The sequence below is a fragment of the Anser cygnoides genome, chromosome 6, assembly GCF_040182565.1.
Source record: "Anser cygnoides isolate HZ-2024a breed goose chromosome 6, Taihu_goose_T2T_genome, whole genome shotgun sequence".
Classification (NCBI taxonomy): Eukaryota; Metazoa; Chordata; class Aves; order Anseriformes; family Anatidae; genus Anser; species Anser cygnoides.
The window spans coordinates 14,754,320-14,772,869 of record NC_089878.1 but is presented as its reverse complement, the minus strand read 5'-3'; the positions used below and the strand labels follow the sequence as shown (position 1 = coordinate 14,772,869).

Genomic DNA, 18,550 nt, shown 5'->3' with positions numbered 1-18,550 from the left:
CTGTTCTCCCAAATGCTTTTTCCTAACTCATTTATTCAGAATCTTACAGAACTGGTGCTTTGCTTGGCTGTTTGTATTTTCTTTCTCATCTTTGGCTTTGTGTTCACTGGTGGCACCACATTAACACAACACAGCACTGCAGCTTCCCATTCACGGGTTACCACTGGCACAGACAGATTTTATTTTCTCTATTATTCCTTTACTTCAAATTAATCTTCTTCTTTTTTCATCTAGCCTTCCCCGCTCAATTTGCGCTTTTCCAATCATTTCCAGATTCTGGGCATTTCCTCTTCTAGCCCCAGCAGTTTTGGAAGACTCTTCTCTGTCAGTTTAAATCCCACCTCAAAAACCTTCCTGTTCTTTAATGCTCTTCTAATACTCTTGTGTACCTCTTGCTTTTTTCTTCCAAACGTAGTAATTTGTTTTCCTGCAGGGTGGATTTATTTGTTCTTGTTACTCTCACCCAGCACTTTGGATCAAAGAACTATGTAATTTACAATAAGATATCATGACAATGTGAAACAAACTCCACTTAAATAAATGCTATCTTCAGACAGTATGTAGACTCGTACTATCTATTTACATGGGCATCTCCCACTCGTTTTAGGCTTTAGAAATCTAATTAAAGATGTGAGGTGCCCAATTGTTTTTTTTTAAGAATTGATCTTAGGTTGTATCAGATCCTGGTTTTAGATGTATAAAGAAAAAAAATAATCAAAACCTTCTGACACTCACAAAATGCAAACCCCAGCGAAACACTCTATGGCTTATTTTTTTAATCATTATTGCAATCTTCAGGATTTCCCAGTTAGTTTATTTGTGATGCTTTATCTCTGGCCATGAAGCAACCATGCCACCTCATGCCTTCCCCTGTACATTACTGCAAGGGAAGCTGATGTGAGTTGTTTCATCGGGAGATAGAAATCTTCTCCATGGGTCTTTGATCCATGGGACACAATGACTTCCCCGTGACTAATCTTTCCAAAGGTCGCGGGCCAGCTCCCCCTTAGACGTATTTGCATCCCGACACTCGCCAGCAATATCCTGTTTTCTAATTTAGGAAGTACCGATGACTATACATTTTCTTTGGCCCATTCTAATTCCTTTCCTCTCCACTCTCCTCTACATTGGCAATTCATCTCCACACATGTGTGAAGGCTGGACTAAAATTTCTGTTTCTCAAAAGAGACATTGTCGTTTGCACTGATGTCTGCTCCATGAATAAGTGTGAGAGAATGTATTAGGGCTGGATTACAGCACCAGTCCTGGTGGCTCCTTTGTTAATTTTTTTTACCTCGCCCCCATGTTGGCAGCACAGCCTTTCCAAGCCTACAGCTCACCTTTTCCTCCTGTTTACACGCACAGCTGCTATTTCTCCCGAACGGCTTCTTTGCTGCCTTCTGACAAACATATAGTTCCACCACTGCTCTGAGCTCCTTTATGTACCCTTCTCTTTAGATGCCCCAGCTTGCTTCGAATCCAATCAAATATTTTCATTTCCCTTTCAACCCAGACAATGTTTTTCCCTTTCCCTTCCAGATTAAATTCTCTCCCACACAGATAATAATTTTTCCCTCTCCAAAGGTCGTCCAGAAGGTGGTTTCATAACCAGTTCAACCATTGATGGGCCTTCCAGAACTGTCCTAATTCTCTAATGGAGGAGACGCGAGAGAATAACGAGGGAAGCTTGCACAGCACCATGTACAGTGTGGGGTCTGACTGTCCCTGGGCTCCCCAGCGAAGTAAAGCCCCAGGAGAAGCCGGGTTCCAACCCAGCAAGCTGCTATCAGTCTGTATTGCCTCCAGCCCAGTCTGGCTCATCATGCTGCGAGGAAGGCCAGCCAGCGTCTGTCTGGTCAGCGTTACATACGAACGAAAGGAATGCAACCTCCTTCCGCTGCCTTCCACCCCCCGGCTCCCCAGCCCATGGCTTTCTTGTCTTCCTGCAGAGCAGTAAGTCCCTTTGATCCAGCGAGTGGACTTTGCACATGGAAGTTGGGTGACCGGCCCGCATCTGCCTCCGGACGGCGAGCCCCACACTGAGAGCTCTTTGTCTGCCAGGGCACTCCCACCCCTTTGCACAGGGCCCACTCTGGCAGACTGCTCTTGCATGACACACTAACAAGCTACCAGCCAAAGGAAAATATCTCGCAATCATTTCAGGCCCTCTGGCTCAGCCAGTGAGCAAGCCAAGTGGCTAGTAGCCATTGGCGCTGCTGGGTGCATTCACAACCCGCGGCACACGCGGCTCCCTGCAGCTCCAAGGCGGCCGCGGAAAAACAAAGCGCCGATGGAGAAAAGGGCTGCTCGGCCCTAGCCCCAGGGCGGGCATGGGAAAGGAGGCAGCCCTGCCATTTACAGCTCAGTCCCAAATTTCCACGGCTAGTCCTCTCTGCCCCTCTCTTTCACAGGAAGCTCAGGAGCTCCCTGTGGGGAAGCCCCACTGCCGAGGTCAGAGCGAATAGATTCGATGCCTTGATTGTACCAGCTCTAATTATGGCACTCATGGTCAATGGATTTTAAGGGAACAGAGCACTTAAACGGGATGCAGGGGTCCAAATGACTTGGTGCTTGGACCCAAATAAGCTAGTTACATAGGCCCCTCCCCACCACTGACTCAGACTGCTCCCAAGATGTAATCTAAAGGTATTCAGGTACCTTTGAACACCTAGGTGCTTTCCACTGAGAGAAATGGAGTCAGGTGCCTACCTGCTCCCAGGTTCTGCCTCAAAGAGTTCAGCTTGATTTGAACAACAGAGCTGTATCCCGTCCACGCTGCAAATGAAACCATTCTTTCTACACAGCTGTAGACAGCTAGGATGTAACCAGGTAAAGGATGCTTGTACGGCTGCAAAGACAGGATGGGACGGCTCCTCATCTGGGTTTGTTTCTTGCCTCTTCTCTTTTACCTGCCTGCTTTTTCCTAACAACCTTTGCTACCTTCTTTGAATTTGGTGGATGAAAACAAGAACACCTCTGTAAACTAGTAAATGGTTTACAGACTGGTTGAACTACTGATGGTTTAACCGGGAAGCTCGGAGGGATAGCTGAACCCACTAGGTGAGGTGATAGGAGCGGGACATTTGGGCACTGCACCTGCACAGCTGCAGTCTCATCATTTGATGCAGGTCTCCCACATCTGCCAGTAAAGGTGGACTTGTCTTTGCAACCACACACATACACACCAACTAAGGCTTTTCAATAAAAGTATCACGGTGCCAGTGAGAAATGTTTCTTGTCATGAATTAATTGCAAAACACAGTATTTGACATGGTGATGTTACCTAGGGGAAAGATACAATATTCAGCTGGACCTAAGACTTGATTCAAAAGCACGCAAAATCTTGCAAGATTTGAACTCCCATGGTGGAGGTCTTGCAAATACAGCCGCTCTTGCAGAGTTCTTACAGAGTTCTCTCAGGACTCCTTGTCCCCCTTCACACCTACTGGGTGACCAAAACATAAAAAATTCCACAAGTTCACCCCTTTTAGGTGAACATGTCACATCCTTGGCTAACTTCAGAAAGCTGTGTAAGACTCATCACTTCCAGCTTGAGGAGGAACACAGGGGTCACATCCAAACAGTCAAGGCCATTGCATCAACAACTCACTCCCTGGAGCTGTGCCCTCATGGGAGCCCCTTTGCCCACTGGAAGGCCTTGGCTGGGACGTCCTCCTGGACACCACGGCAGAGCCTGCTTTGCTGTGGGTTAAGCTCACGGTGGCATTGGCAGCACAGGAGTCTCCTGATCACATCACTGCAGGTTTTAAAATGACTGCACTGCTTCCATTGGCTTTCAAATCACTGGATCACATGTGAGGTCACTCCTGGTAAGGCGGCTATCCCCAGTAAAAGCACTAGAAAGCCCATATTGAAAGATCAAAACCAAGGCCTTTTATGTCGTAACGTGATTTATACCTCAGACCATGTAACTTTTACAGTGCTGCCTAGTATATGATGGATGCAGCTCTCTTAACAACCCACACATTTGTTTGATTTACTGCACTGGTCCAACATGTTATTTTCTACCTTGCAAGAACAACCTCGCTTCTAGGAATATGCCTGCATGATAAGATCGTGAATTAAATGTGCAGTTATCGTAAGAGACCACACATTTTACAGTAAAATTGAGAAAACTGATTACAGCAATCCCTCTGGAAACAAGAATAATCACATGATAAGATAGTGCTAATGGGAATTTATCATCTCTCATCACATGTGAAGCCTAGAACAAAGCAGCAACACTAGCAAACTGCACAGCTATTACTGCCAATGAATACCAGCTGAAAAGCTACTGGGGACTATGAACAAATGACAGGAGAGTAGGGATGCTGAACAGCCAAACTGCAGCCAATTTGGTACGCTTCAAGATGCTTACACAGTAAAGCTTATATGCAACATTAATCAATACTACCCAAAATAACTGCCTGGTATCTTTCCATACATCCCATACCCTTTCTATCCACACTATTCCATCCAAACTCCATGTCATTGATTAATTTGCTCTTGTAGCATTGGCAGCACAAAGAGTCTCCTGACCACATGCTGTATTTAGTCACCAGAATAGCCCAAAATAGTGAGATCTCAAGTGTACATGCATCTGTATTGTACACATCTGCATCTACACACACACTCCCTCTCACACAAACATTATTCCTAAACCGCACATCTCCGTTCTGAAATATGCTTGTTCCCTTCCCCCATACAAAAGGCAGCAAAAACCTACCCACGGTATTTTCTATTTGAAGCAATTAACACTTGACTAAAATTAACATTTTTAAAGCTGTCTTGGGGATCTGAGTGCGGAAAACCCAAATTGGCATGCCCACAGTTTTAACATGAATGATACATCTACAACCCTTAGGTATCCTAAAATTACTCTGCACCAAGCCCCATAAGACACATGAAAGCTCAACATATTAATGGTAGGCAGTGAACTCCTCCGTTCTGTTGAAAAGGGGGTACATTTGCTGGCCTACCATATTTTTCCATTGCCCTGTTTCACAGATACAGGCTTGAACTTTTGGAAGAGCTTTTTTTTTTCTTTTCCTAATGAGAATAAAAGGAGATGGTTACGATTAGGTGGCAGGAGGACAAGATGAGAGAAGCATCCTACACAAGTACCTGTATGAGTCCTCTGGTGAGCCTTTAAGTGGGAGCTCTTTGTGTAAACCTTCCGGCACCCATTAAATTGACAGCGATGAACCCTCTTCTTGTTTTCTGGGGACGCTTCCGCCCCTGGCCCTCCTTGTTCACTGTCACTTTGCCCACTTTTTATTGTCCCCGCGGTTGCTGCCGCTACACCCACTTTCATGGAGCTGAGTGAAGCTTTCTTGGCCACCAGTTTCAATGTCACCGTGCCGTCCACTGCTGAGAGAGTTTGTGAGGTTTTTACAAGGTGGCGGCTGAGCTCCGGAGAGGAAGGGGGTGTTAACGAGGTTACTGCATTGAGTTGGGCCTGGTTGACGGCTGTGTAGCCTTCTGTGGAAGAGCTGGTGGACTGCAAGCTGAGGCACGTCTCAGACAGCAGCTTGTCCCGTGAAAGGATAATGTCCATGTTGGAGCTTTTGTCACACGTACTCGTCTCCACCGGTAAAAGGATGGGGTCCAGCCGTCGGATAGTGTCCTCCGCATCTGGAGCTGAGGAGGCATGAAGGAAGCAGTCTAAGTCCTCACCAAAGCTCTCGGAGATCTTCCGTGGTTCAGTCTGAAGGTATCGCTCCAACTCAAGGCATGTCTGCAGGAGGGGAAGGGAGAGGGGAGGGAAAGAAACTGATGTTAGAGAGAGATTACAGCATAGCTCCCACCTAGGGCAGGAGAACAATGTGGTCCAGAGCCATTCAGAGACAGCACTCATGCGCACCAGCGCCTTCTTGCGAGATGGTGACTTTTTGGCACACATGGGGATTTGCACTCGTTTGAAGCTGCTCAGAGACAGGGTATGGGAATATCTGTGTACGGTAGCAGATACTATGGTAGAAGAGAAGATACAACAAAGCATCTGCTAAATTTTCATGGAAATCTGCACATTGTCCCATGGACATCAGGCCCCTTCCAATTTTAAGTGTAACCTGGCCAACTGTCACCTCCACATGCAACTACCCAATCTGCCCAGTCTCCTGGCCTTATAAAAACAAAAAGTCACCTCTCCAGAGATTTTCCTCCTCTTTCTTTCCAAACATTAAATTTAACTGCAAATTTAACCCAGCGTAGCTGGCTGGGGCTCAATCTATTCCTGGAATGGCATAATTATGAAGTATATCATTTTAAAACAGAAGGAGGAGACAGAAAACCTTCCAGTGACACCATAGCTTGGTTGAAGGGGCTGAGAGAAGATGTGATAAGAAAAAAGGGACCTAATGCCTTTCTTAGAGGGTTTTTGGCACATCTGGTCAAGCAGGATTTCCTGTATACAGGACACCACACTTGCACACCAGCACACTCACACAACTTATTAAAAAGTAGGTGATGATGCAGGCAAGCAGCTGCCACATAAAAATGCATTCCCGCACCTCCACGGCAGTGATCATCAGCACGAGGATGGGGTGAGCCTATTACTTGAATGTACCTTGTATGAGGTGCCCTGAGCTCACATACGGAGGCCCAATAAAGTCTCCAGGCACCTTCACACTGCCCAGTGTTCTCCATAACCAACATTATAGACTTTTATTATTTATAGAAAATGGTTAGCTGTAGTTTCAGGAGCATTTAATGGAGTTTATTAGTGCTATTTTTCATTTCTTGCTGCCCAAAAGGATAGCTGGTTTAATACCATCACTGCAATTTTACGGGGCTTAGAAAAACACACATTCTAACTCAGATTTTTTAGAAACTTCTAAAAACTACTCCTAAGAGAACACTTCTAGAGATATGAAAGAAGGGACTTTAGGCAAAAATATTCCGTGCAGCCTACGGGAGCTGATGGTCCAACTACATCTCAACCTGGAAGCCAAACATCTGATCAAGAAACAAAAACTGCCTTATCACCGGAGGCGAGACGGAGACTCCTGCCTTCTGGGTACAAACGTCAATAAGAGTGTAAAGAGGCCCCATTCACAGCTCTCTGGGAGCTACCGTGTAACTCAAGATTATTCCTGTTAATGTAGCCTGGAAGCAACACTGCTGTTTGCAGATACAATTGGGTGAGATGGCTTCCAGAGTTACAAAAGTAATCTGTCAGACTGCTGTGTTTTTTTGTTTGTTTCTTTTTGGTTTGTTTTTTAATAATAGCTGATTATAGATCTGAGCTGTAGAGATGGACTTGGACAAAAAGCAATAAAATGGCAATATATGCAAGTGAGACACGGGGGTTATTTTCACAGACATGACACTGTACATGCGATGTGCCAGCAGGTGGGACACTTACTAATCAGCACGTTTGCCTTAAGTAAACCACCATACAACCAGCCTACCCTAACTTAGTAGGGTTCTTCACTTCTTCACCTACCACAAACGGGATCGCTGAAGAGCTGTTTTTGTCAAATACATGGGAGATGAAGCCAGCAAACTTTAGTGCTCCTGACACTCAGCAAGGGGAGGTACAACCACAGAAATCAGATCTCCAGCACGCCCCACCAGCAGTGCCTGGGAGCTGGTACCGGCGGGCTGCAGCCCACTGCTGGGGCTCCTGTTGGAGGCTGCCAGCTCATTTCTCCAGCAGCCTGCCCCGGGAGTCACAAGAAACTGTTTATTTGTGCTCCCTCCTTTCCCCACCGCTCCTTCAGCTGGGTTTTTCTGGACGGGTTCCTATTTCCTGCTGCAACAATGCGACCGGCCCACATGTCCGCCTGGCTGCCCCCAGGGCTTCCCCGCTTCCTGCAGGCAGTAGAAAGCTGGGAACAACGGGAACCAGCACTAAGCTTCCCAGCAGAGTGTCACAGCATTGCATGCTGCTGTTAACTGACCTTGCCAGCTCGTGTGACTGCAGGAGAAGCTTTTCGCCCTGAGCCCACCTTAACCCAGTACCAAGGACTTCCTTCTGGGGGCAGGGACAGGGGCCATGGCTTTCAGCTTTATTTACGAGTCCCCTCTCCCCTGAAGGTCCATCTGAACAGGCTCCTGAGAAGGGAACAGGCAGCCCCAGTGCTGTCCCCAGGGGACCAGCACCTACCGACCCTGCTCACACTGCTCCCAAGCAGAAACCTTGGTACCAGCATGGCAGAAAGCCACCGTGCTGGGGCTGCTCACAGTAACAAGGGAGAGCTGCTCTCACAAACACAAAAAGCCTGGCTGCTGCTTAAAGGGCAGTTCTGCGACCGGGGAATGGCTTTAGCTGGTGATCTGGTCTCTCCCTAGGTGAATCCTAACAGGCTTTAGGGGCAGCCTTCCACATGTGCCCCACAATCTTTCAGGATTGACGCCCACAAGTGTACCAAAAGAGGTGATGCTTTTGAATTCCCCACATTGTGTAATTTGGGCTTTCTGGCTCACTTAGCCTTCATCCAGTGGGGCAGAAACAGGTCTAAGGGCCTAATAAATAAAAGGCTTCCAAAGTGATGAGTGAGCATAATCACAAATTAGGGATAGAAAGGGAAAAAAAGAGAGAGAGAGGGACTCAAGGCCATTAAACGTGATGACAGTGACAAGAGATTTCAATGGCTGGGACCAGAAAGCTGCACTCTGGCTCCACGCGCCCGTGGAGGCAAGCGGGAGGTGCTGCTGCTTTAAGCCATAACTACCCCGATGACAACAATAGTAGGCCTGACAGTTTTTCCAGCTTCACCATTAATTTTCCATAAAGAGCAGTTTCTCGATGAGCCCTTTTCAGGCAAAGCCTGATGCTTCAGAAACCTGTAATTATTCCTGGCTCCCCCCTCCCGCAGCCATTGCACCTGTGCCATTTCAAGACACCAGCTGGTCATGCCTTGCCTTCTGCCTCAGAAATCCTAAACCAGTGGATCAAGCCCATCTCCCCATAGAGGGGAGAAAAAAAAAAAAAAACAACTCAAAGGAAAAGAAACAATATAATGAAGTCCCTCCCTCCCGCCCCCCTCAATCCCTCCACTAAGTCAACAGGGGGGAAAAGCCTGGCAACGCCGAGCCAGAAAGGGCCTCCGGCTCAGCTGCATGGCAGACAAAGCCCGATGAGGGTTAAGGCCACAGCCCCTCCTGTGCTCCCCGCTAGGGCCCTACCTGCTGCTGCCGTGGCCGAGGGCAGGGATGGCAGGCAGGAACAAAGCTTCTTTCCCCATATGCGCTCCCCGGCATGTGCCAAGTACCTTACGTGACCTTCCCCTCGCTCTGGCCCAAATCACCCAGGGAGCGGCGAGGCAGCGTTTGGAAAACAGCTTGTTTTCTTCACTCCTGTCCTGGCAAGACCTGTGATTTTTAGGCCAAGTAAGCTCACCCCCTTGTCTTGAGCTCTGAGCTGGTGAAACCACTCAGGCTGAGACCACCAAGGCCTCCGTTCCAGCCCTATGGGCCGTCAAGAGGTTCTTTGGTCTCCACTCCCACAAAGTCATCTGCCAGTGTGTGCAGCAAAACCTAACAATTTTGTGTGGGAGCAGCAGGATGTTGACAACTGCCCACAGAGATATGAACGCACATGGCAAGATTCAGACACTGGGGAACCTCTGTACATCTTCTGCTTCCACCACCGGCCTGGGCGGAAAGCGGCCCAAGGTTACCAAAGACAGGAGTGAGGTGCTCCTGTCATGATCGTTAACTCTTCCGGATGTCCAGTTTCTCCTCAGGCACTCATGCAAGAGAGGGGGAGACTGAAGTAACAGATGTAATAAACACCACATTCGAACTAAGTCCTACTGTGCTGTAGGTTGATACGTTGCGGGTAACTTGATGGGCATTAAACTTTCTCACCCAGTGCTCGCAGGATTTGCAGTGACAACGGCCTCAAAAAATGTAATGGGAAGAGGAAGATGGCTCCCTTCAGGGACACAGGAAGACGATATGTAAGACTGCTGACCGCTGTCAAGCTGTTTTTGCAGGCTAGGGATAAAAAGTGACCCAACCACTTCAACCCATCTGCCCTGACTAACAAGGGTCGTGCTCTTTGCACCTTGCGCCTCAATTTAGCCAGTTAAAAGAAATGATGATTCATGGCTGACAAATAATAGCGTATGACTTTGCTAAACCCCATGTACTTGCAGAAAGCCAGCTAGCAAAGGATGGCAGTCTGGCATGTGGATTTTTCAGTTTTGGAAACAATCGCAAAAATATTCACTTTCCAAGAAGAGGTACATTTTCATCACCTAATAAAAATATTGTGTGTCTCCTGCCCACACACCTTCAACCCATGGCATCTCTTCATTCCCCTCCTCAGGCCTCTGGGGCGTGTAGAGCAGTAGAATCCACCATGACACTTCCACATGCAAGACCAGATCCTTCAGACACTTCATAACAACAACTGCAACACTGCTCTACTTGTTAGGAAATACAGCAGAAGAGAAACACAGTGTATGCCTCTGAGAGTGAGACGTGACACATGTGTACCATTCTCAGCAGAGGTTAGCACTCACCTAACTGCAGCCAGCAGAAAGTCTTTACAGTACTCAACCTCCTGGGCATTTTGCAGAGCTAAAGACAGAACAGCGTGGTGACAGCAAAGTTCTGTCAAGGGTAAAACAAAGCCCCAGCACTTAAAATGATTTGAGGTCAGCTGGAGAAGACACCTAATCAACATGTTCAGTGGGTTTCTCTGTTTTATTGATGCTGAAGTATTTTATAACATCTTGATTTTGAATTTTTCCAGCAGACATCGGGAAGTTCTTATCTGGAAGTGCTAGTTACTTCTAAGTGCCATTTTACTGCAGATAAAATGGGACATGAAGCACCGATCTTGGAAGTTATCCAAAACCTAATTAAGAAGTTGGATACTTAGATCAGGCTGTGACAGCGAATGAAAATGTCAAATGTGGTTGACAAGCAGGTCTGATCTACCAGTTCTGTTTACAAGACTTGAAAGGATTCTCTGAGCAGCAAAACTGAAATGAGCGAAGCAGAATTATACATGCAATAGCTGAGGTGAAATTCCAGCCTCCATCATGACCCCATCACTTTCCACTGGCACATAAAAAAGGGGCCTCATCCGTAACATGAAATAACTGTGAAAGTCTCAAGATTGCAAAGGAAGAGAAAATTTCCCCAACCTGAAAGCACCCCAAAAGAATCATTCTAAGGTGAGTGTCACCATGGTTCACTCAGACCAAACTACGATGGGTTGCTTCCAAGTCCAGCATCTGGTGTCAGTCTGTCATTCTTCAGCAGGACAGCAAAAGCTCTGAGCTACAGCACCACTTGCATTTTGGTTTCCAGATATGGAACACGATACTGTGGGGCAGCCCTGACGTTCAGAGGAGTAAGAGGACCAAAACTCACCTGCCTTCCCTGGAATGTCATGCCATTTTTGTCCTTAACCCTAAAGCAAGGCTTGAAAGATGTATCTTCCTCCCACTGCCGAAATCCTTCATTACTTCCTGAACAACAACAAACCCCAATATTCTTGTCCATCTATTCCAAGATTGTCATCTGTTCCCAGCCAGCTGCCAAAACCTCCAGCTTTTCCTCTTGGCAACCTTTACTGGGCAGTTGCTAGTTGTCAAAAGCTGCAGCACATCAGAAGCTTAACATTTGGGACAGCATAAAATAAACGGAATTTTAGTATTAAAATAAGTAGTTTTGCTAAATACACTTGGGGAAATGGGGAAACCGCAGTCTGAAATGAATGAGTAGTAAGAAAAAGTTTCAGGCAGGCAATAGCAAATAATTTCTATTGCAAAGGATTTAAGACAAAGCTCCTAGTAATGTGCCGGCACATCCTACCCACATGTTATATAGTTCATTAAGAAAAAGACAGCTAAAACCAGGTACAACAGTAAGCCACTTGCTGACAGCTAACTCACAGCAAATATCTGCATGCATGTTCCCCCGTATATACAAGGCAAACCCAAGTTAACTGTACACTCAGCTACCCAACAGGCTCTTGCCAAGAGCAAAAAGCAGGCACGCACATGGTCAGCAAAGATCAGCTGACACGCAAAGCCTGGTTTTCCTGTGGTAACTTCACCATATGCTCGAGCTGACAGGCTCGTCCTCTCTAACACTGGCTGAGTCTCAGCAGCCAGCAGAGTCTGGGCCAGGCAAGCCTCTGAACTCTGTGATTTCTGGTGAATATGCTACGCACGACCCAAGGCTCTGTTTGCAAAATTCTTCAATATAATTATGACCCACGTCCATTTTTTCCTCTTGGTGTCAGCACAAATAACCAACTTTTAAGGAAATGTATTTAGCCAAACCAAGCCATTCACTATTATTCATGCACAAAAGCACTCCCAAAGAATGCTCCCATATCACGACCCAGACAGCCTTCTCCCTGCATGTTCTTCACAGCCTTTTTCTTCAGCACATAAAAGATGCTGAAGTCAGGAGCCTCAACCACATTCGGTAAAGATACAGTTTAATGTAAAAAGTCTGCAGATTTACTGACAGAGCAGAATCACCACCTCCACATAAACACAAGCCATTTTCCTGTTGCTCTGGGGCATGGTGTAACCAGGGTTATCAAAGGCTTTGATCAGCCTCTGAAGCTCAAAGGATCAAACCCACTTTTGCCATAAATTAGCGATTTTCACCAGCATAAATGGTAGTGAAACAAATGTCTCAAACAGAGTAACCTGTAACTCTACCCAAGGAGTCAGAATCAAGATCTGTTGCCAAACTCAGTGACAATGAAACAAATCGTATCTAACAATTATTTTTGGAAATGGACAAGCTATATTTGTTCACTAAAAATCCGTGGTATTTGGGCTCTAAGCATAGAGAGTTTCAGTGTGCTGGTTGTGAGAGACTGAACAAAGGACTGCAGCTAAGCATGGCTGAATTTGATAGGCATCTAGATAAAAAAATGGATGAAAGAAATCTGCAAACACTCAACCAGGGCTTTGGAGAGCTTTTATTGTTTTTTGACTGTTTAATAAAGATAGAAAAAAATATCTGCAACCAGTCACAACAACAAAAAATAGCATCAGCAAAGGATTAAGGACGGCCAAATCAAGAATTCAAAAGTGGAGGCAGTCCATTGTGCTAGTATCAAAATACGATAAAACCCATGTGTGCTTACACATCAGCGCATGCACTGTCTGCTGCCATGCAGTCCACACCACAGGTAGCCACACAAAAACCATTTGAGAAATTATAATAATAACGTAATAGAATAGAATAAAGAATAACCTAAGTGTGTTTCAAAATCTTTCTGAAGAGATCATTTATTTGTATAACAACCTTGGATGGCTTTGAGTGAGTTGGCTAGTGTCCCTCACTGCTAACTTTCCTCTAAACTTCATCAAGTATGTACTTAACCTGTTGCTGTCCCGTTTGGAAGCAACTTTAATTTAGCATTATAAATAGCAAAACGGGACAATTAGCTCCTTGAATTGCCAGTTCTAGCTCCCACTGAAATCAAAGGATCAGGTTCAAAGCATGCCCCAGAGTGTGGTAAACTTCTCACAGGAAATGGATATGCAAAAGCAAATGCTGACGGCTGTGAAACGTACAAAGTAGAGCAATATTTTAGGTCTTGATCCTCAATTAAGATTCATCCCTATGAAGTATTGCGGTTGGGTTACACAGCAGAACTGGATCCCTTGTAATTACTCCGGATTGGATCATGAATGAAAAAATGTACTAGTTAGAGATGTTTCATTAACATCACAGATAGCTTAACATTTCCTCCTCGGCAGCTGACACAAATGTGTACACAGGCTCAAGCAACAACATATTCACAAGCACAATTCTTCACAATTAAGTCAAATCTGAAGAAGAGGTGTCATCGCTACACTCGATATACAGTACGTTTCGTAAGAGGGATTTCTGGGTTGTGAGTCACCTCTGCTCTGACCTAAAAGCATATTAAACAAGAGTGTGCACAACATTGAATTCCTAACCCAAATACGTGCCGTCCCTCACCTTAACTTTGTATGATCAGTATGTGTCTGCTGGGACTACTGAACCTACTCTGCACATGATGCCCATTCACTATCACATCTCATGGCTCAAAAAACCTTTTGTCTGTTCCCTTTTGTATTATTTTTGGCTGCGGGGAGGAAGAGGTGGGGACCTGTCTGGGAAACAGGAAGCAGGCTGAAGGAGGGGAATATGTTGTAGAATAAGGTCAGAACAAAAAAAGAATAAAAGAATAAAAGAGCATACTAAAGCACTTCTAAACCATAATAAACATATAGGACCAAAGTCTGCCTCAAGCCATGCAGGGAGCAGTGGGCTGCTTGGCAGAAATTTACACTTTTAATGGGAGCACAGCAACTGTTTGATCACTTTTACAAAAAGCCATTTGTTGCTTTTTTCTTTTTTTAAATCATTTGGGCAATGTGTTATCTTACAAGAACAAGAAGATGCATGTGCTGCTGTGATAAATATGCCAGTCTGGGCAAGGGAAAGAGAAGACAGAAGCCTCGAGTTTCACCGTCACACTGAGAAAAAACCTCAGACCAGAAACAAAGCGATGGAAGCACAACCGGATTCTCAGCTGGGGTAAATCAGCACAGAGCAGCACTGATTTCATTGTTCCTGTTTACATCAGCTGAGGACCTTGCCAACACTCAAACTCCATGAAATTCTGCTCTTGATTAGCGCCATTTAACTCTGGCTTACGTGAAGCAGAATTTGACATGTTCTTTGACGGCTGGAGACGGTTATTTTATATTACAAATCTTGTCTACTTTATTAGGAACAATGTGACCCAAATGGAAAAATGGGAAGAATTTAAAAACACCACCATCTTCAGACATCCTGATGCTTGTTGTTGTTTTTTTTTTTCTCTCTCTCCTTCTTAATTTGGCCGGCAGTGTATTTGGAGGTACTCACAAGCTGGTTACTACCACTTCTGTACCAGAGTTTTCATCATCAGTGTGCAGAAACAACAGTCTTCATGCTTGAACATCCCACTGCAGGTAAACTTGCCTCTCACTCAAAAGCAGGTGCCCTCTAAAGGGTGCTCCATCACCGCCAAGGGTGTTTTTCCATTTCTTTTATTTCCTACACTCACTACCAAGGCATTTGTTCCAAAACTTTAGCCATCAGGGATTTAGAACCAGCCTCAAATCTCACAGGCAGTGCACTTGGGCTGCCACACACCCCGATAAAAGCAGCACAGTTCTCTTTTAAGGCAATTTGCTGGAGCACATTGGAAAAGATCCTGCCAGCATAGGCCTATCCACTCAGCAGCAACACAGGCAGCTGGCCACAGGCATCTGAGGAGATCTGCATTGCAAAAATGCATCAGATGAAACAAAAAGGAGACATGGCAGGGCCTTTTGTGGATATCATTAGCAACTCAAGGTGCGCTGTCAGACCTAGAGCAGGCTCTGCTTCCTCCCTGTGGAAGGAAGGAGACCATACCTGCGTCAGAGAGGTTTGCAGCAGGCCGTAGGGCTAGCAGCTGCAGCACGGGATGGACAGCCGGGAGATGCCACCAAGAGCCCTGTTGTTTGTGGACTTGGCAAAGCTCAGCAGGTCCGATCAGCGGCTGCTGAGAGCCAGCACACCTCTGTGAGCCGCCTTACACCAGCAAGGCTCTCGTTCTGGCTCGCTTTCTTCAGTCTGTTGACTGTGGACACCCACCCAGTTGTTATGGATTTTAATATGCTGCAATATGAAAGTGCTATTTCAGGACAAAGTTATTAATAGCAGTAGCAGCCAGAAAATAGCCTAGAAGGAATGCAATGTCTTGGTATTCCTGGAAGATAAAACAAATTCCCAGCATCCAAGCAGCCATGGTCAATTCAAGACTTTCCTGTGAGACTTTGTAGTTCGTTACAGGATCTAATATACCATAAGCCATCATGACACCCTTCACAGAAAGGCCCTGTATGGATACCTGCCGAATCCCAAGTCCGCAGAGACTTACAGTACCGCCAGTCCCAGAGGGTGGTACTGTGTTACCGCAAGCAGGCTGGTGAAAAGCAGAGGCTGGGTGCTGTGACGAAGCAGCTGTCTGACACAAGGACCTCCCAGAGGCTCTTCTTCTCAGTCTCTACTCTCCCACCAGCACCTTCTCCTTCCCTTGTTCCTTCACGCTGCACCTCCTCAGCAACACTCTTCACTTTGGCAGGAGCTTAGCTGGCAAGGCAAGGCACTGCCCCTTTTCATGCTCTCTCTTAAACCTACTCTTTCTCCTGGCAAATCTTCCCTGGAAACGTATTGGAGAATACTGTGCAAGACCGCCAGACCCTGTCTCAAGTTTTTGCTGGCACCGGTCCCCCTCAAATTAATTGGGAGAGTTCCCAGATTAATTCCAGGTATGTCCCTGAGCACAACACTCAGCACCACCTTCTGGAGCTGAGAGCATCCGGCATCTCTCTGCTGACAATGCCACAAGGCTTCCAGCAGCCACTCTGCTGAGAGGCCCTTATGAGGCCTTTGGCTTCCCAGCCCCATCCTCAAGTATCCTATTAGAGTAAGTCGGATGAAACCCGACACTGTGCCTTTGTCCAAGACAAAAAAGGCTCTGCTGATGATGCTGGGAACTGGAAGATGACACGTTCGCAGCACTGGAGCCTTACTGACTAAGCCACCACACATGGCTCCAACTCAGTACCAAACACGCTGCAGGGAGCTCTGGTCCCTCACCCATCTCCAGAAAGGAAACAAACATAACCCGTTTACCAACAGGGAAAAGAGAAAACACATTGTAGTCATTATAATCCCAACAGTGGATGTTACCTGGCTTATTTCCCACTCAGACATTTAAAAAATTCAGTTAGTTTACCTTAAGTGTCCTATTTTCCCTGATTTTCCTTCTTCACATCTATTTAAGCCTCCTGCGATAAGCCTGCTTTTGTGTGCTGGCCGCATACCCCACCTTCCCTCTATTGTCTTTCGGAGATGGGATGGAAGTCTCCACTGTCATGGCCTGGAAGACCACGGCCAGGCTCCCTTGGCTGGCGCTGTGGGAAGGGGAAGAGCAGGAACACGTGCTCTGCCACTGAACAACGACAGCCTCTCCTGCTGCAGCAGCAGCGTCCTCTTCCTCATGGTACAACCAATTCTCCCTGTCATTCTGTTTATCTCCAATATTGCTCAAGTAAAGCTGTTTTTAGTAGCCCCCAAAGGCAGGGTCTGTTGCCAGCTATCGTCAGCCCAAACACTTTCAGACCTCTGTCACTCTGCTATGGCAGAATCCCTGCAACAGCTAAACACAAACATTATGTTCCCCCAAGTACAAATTACAGCTTTCAGGAGCTGCAATTTTATTTTGGTTATAAACATACAAAGGTAACCTTTATGCTGGGCAAGGAAGAGCAGCACAAGAGACCGCAGGCCGAGCCTCTGCCTCGTGGGGAACATTCCTTGGGAGCCCTCTGCCGCTTCTCCTCCCACCGGCTCCGCTTCCCAGGCAGTTGCAATGATATCAGAGCCGGAGCGAGAGCCAAAATCCCTGGTGCTGGTAGCTGCTGGAGGGATCTGCTTCAGTCCCGGCAGTCCAGGAACCAAGACTCAGAAAGGGAAAGAAACAGGCCCAAAATGGGCTGCTTTAGCTCTAGCTGGTGCTGCCGGCAGCCTACATGTTCAGAGAACAATATTTCAGGCACGGATCCTGACTGTTGCCATCCTCCGTCCCTGCAGAAGTCAACACAGCGATTAGCAACACGCAGACACGTTCCGGAGGGCAGCATGAACATCCCAAATACTGCTCCCCATCGCAAGAGCAAGGCTTAGCGGGATTTCCTCCATTTTACATCTCTAACCCTTCCCTGCCAAGACCACAGGTACCCCTGCTCTGCAGATCTCCCATCACTGCAGCGCCGAGCGCTCGACATCTGTCAAAGAAGCATGAAGTCAAATTGACCCTGCAAGCCTCTGAGCGTCCCCCGAGGCACTTCAGTCCTCCTGCGAAGACTGCTAATGTGTCCCTTCCCCACCGCAACTAACAATGCACTCCTGGAAGCAAAAACTGCATTAAAAGTCGTCTTTACATGCAAGCTAAGAGCTTTCTTTGCCTCATACCATTTTTACTCATAAATATAATATCAAGGTGATCGTGTTCTCCTCAGACTACTCAGAGTGTTCTGTAAGTAAAACCTGCAATTGGCAATTTATCAGATGGAAAAATAAAAGCCACATTTGGTTTCTCCCTACACTTAAAAATGACCACGTGCAGTCTCTGAAGCAGACCGATCTTTTTAACAAGGTCATGAATATCAGCCTGGAGGCGGAGGGAGGGAAACAAAACCACCCTGCACATGTTTTCCTTCTCCGCCGCTTTCTTACCGATGTTTTGCTCACTTTCTAAGCAAAGAGGAAGCCTCTCCTGTTCCCGTAACCCTGTGTTTATCCACATTCCAGCAGCCAGCGGCGCTTACAGCCTTGAGGAGCTCTCCAAGGGCAGAAAATCGGACCTTGCTGCACATTAAGCTTGAGACACGGCCAGTTCTGTGTGGGAATAAGGTGGAAGCCGTGAGAGCAGAAAAGATAGAGGCAGTAGGTGGTGGGACACCATGAAATCTTTTGAAAGCATAGCTCCTGCTGCCTGGGACAAAAAGCACAGCACACCCTTCGCCTAGTGAAAGGACTGGAAAAT

General features: G+C 46.5%; 1 protein-coding gene across 4 annotated transcripts in view; it reads right to left on the bottom strand.

Moving 5' to 3' along the window:
- The window catches only part of KLF7 (KLF transcription factor 7), a 62,859-nt gene that overhangs the window by 27,576 nt on the left and 16,733 nt on the right, over positions 1-18,550 (bottom strand). For 3 of the 4 annotated variants that reach the window (XR_010832200.1, XM_066999135.1, XM_066999136.1), the window contains exon 2: positions 5,125-5,737. Coding sequence is in view for 3 of the 4 variants with exons in the window: in XM_066999135.1 (XP_066855236.1) it covers positions 5,125-5,737 (613 nt within the window). In the remaining variant the exon portion in view is untranslated. The remainder of the gene's footprint in view (positions 1-5,124; positions 5,738-18,550) is intronic. The other variant, XM_066999137.1, reaches the window with a different exon arrangement.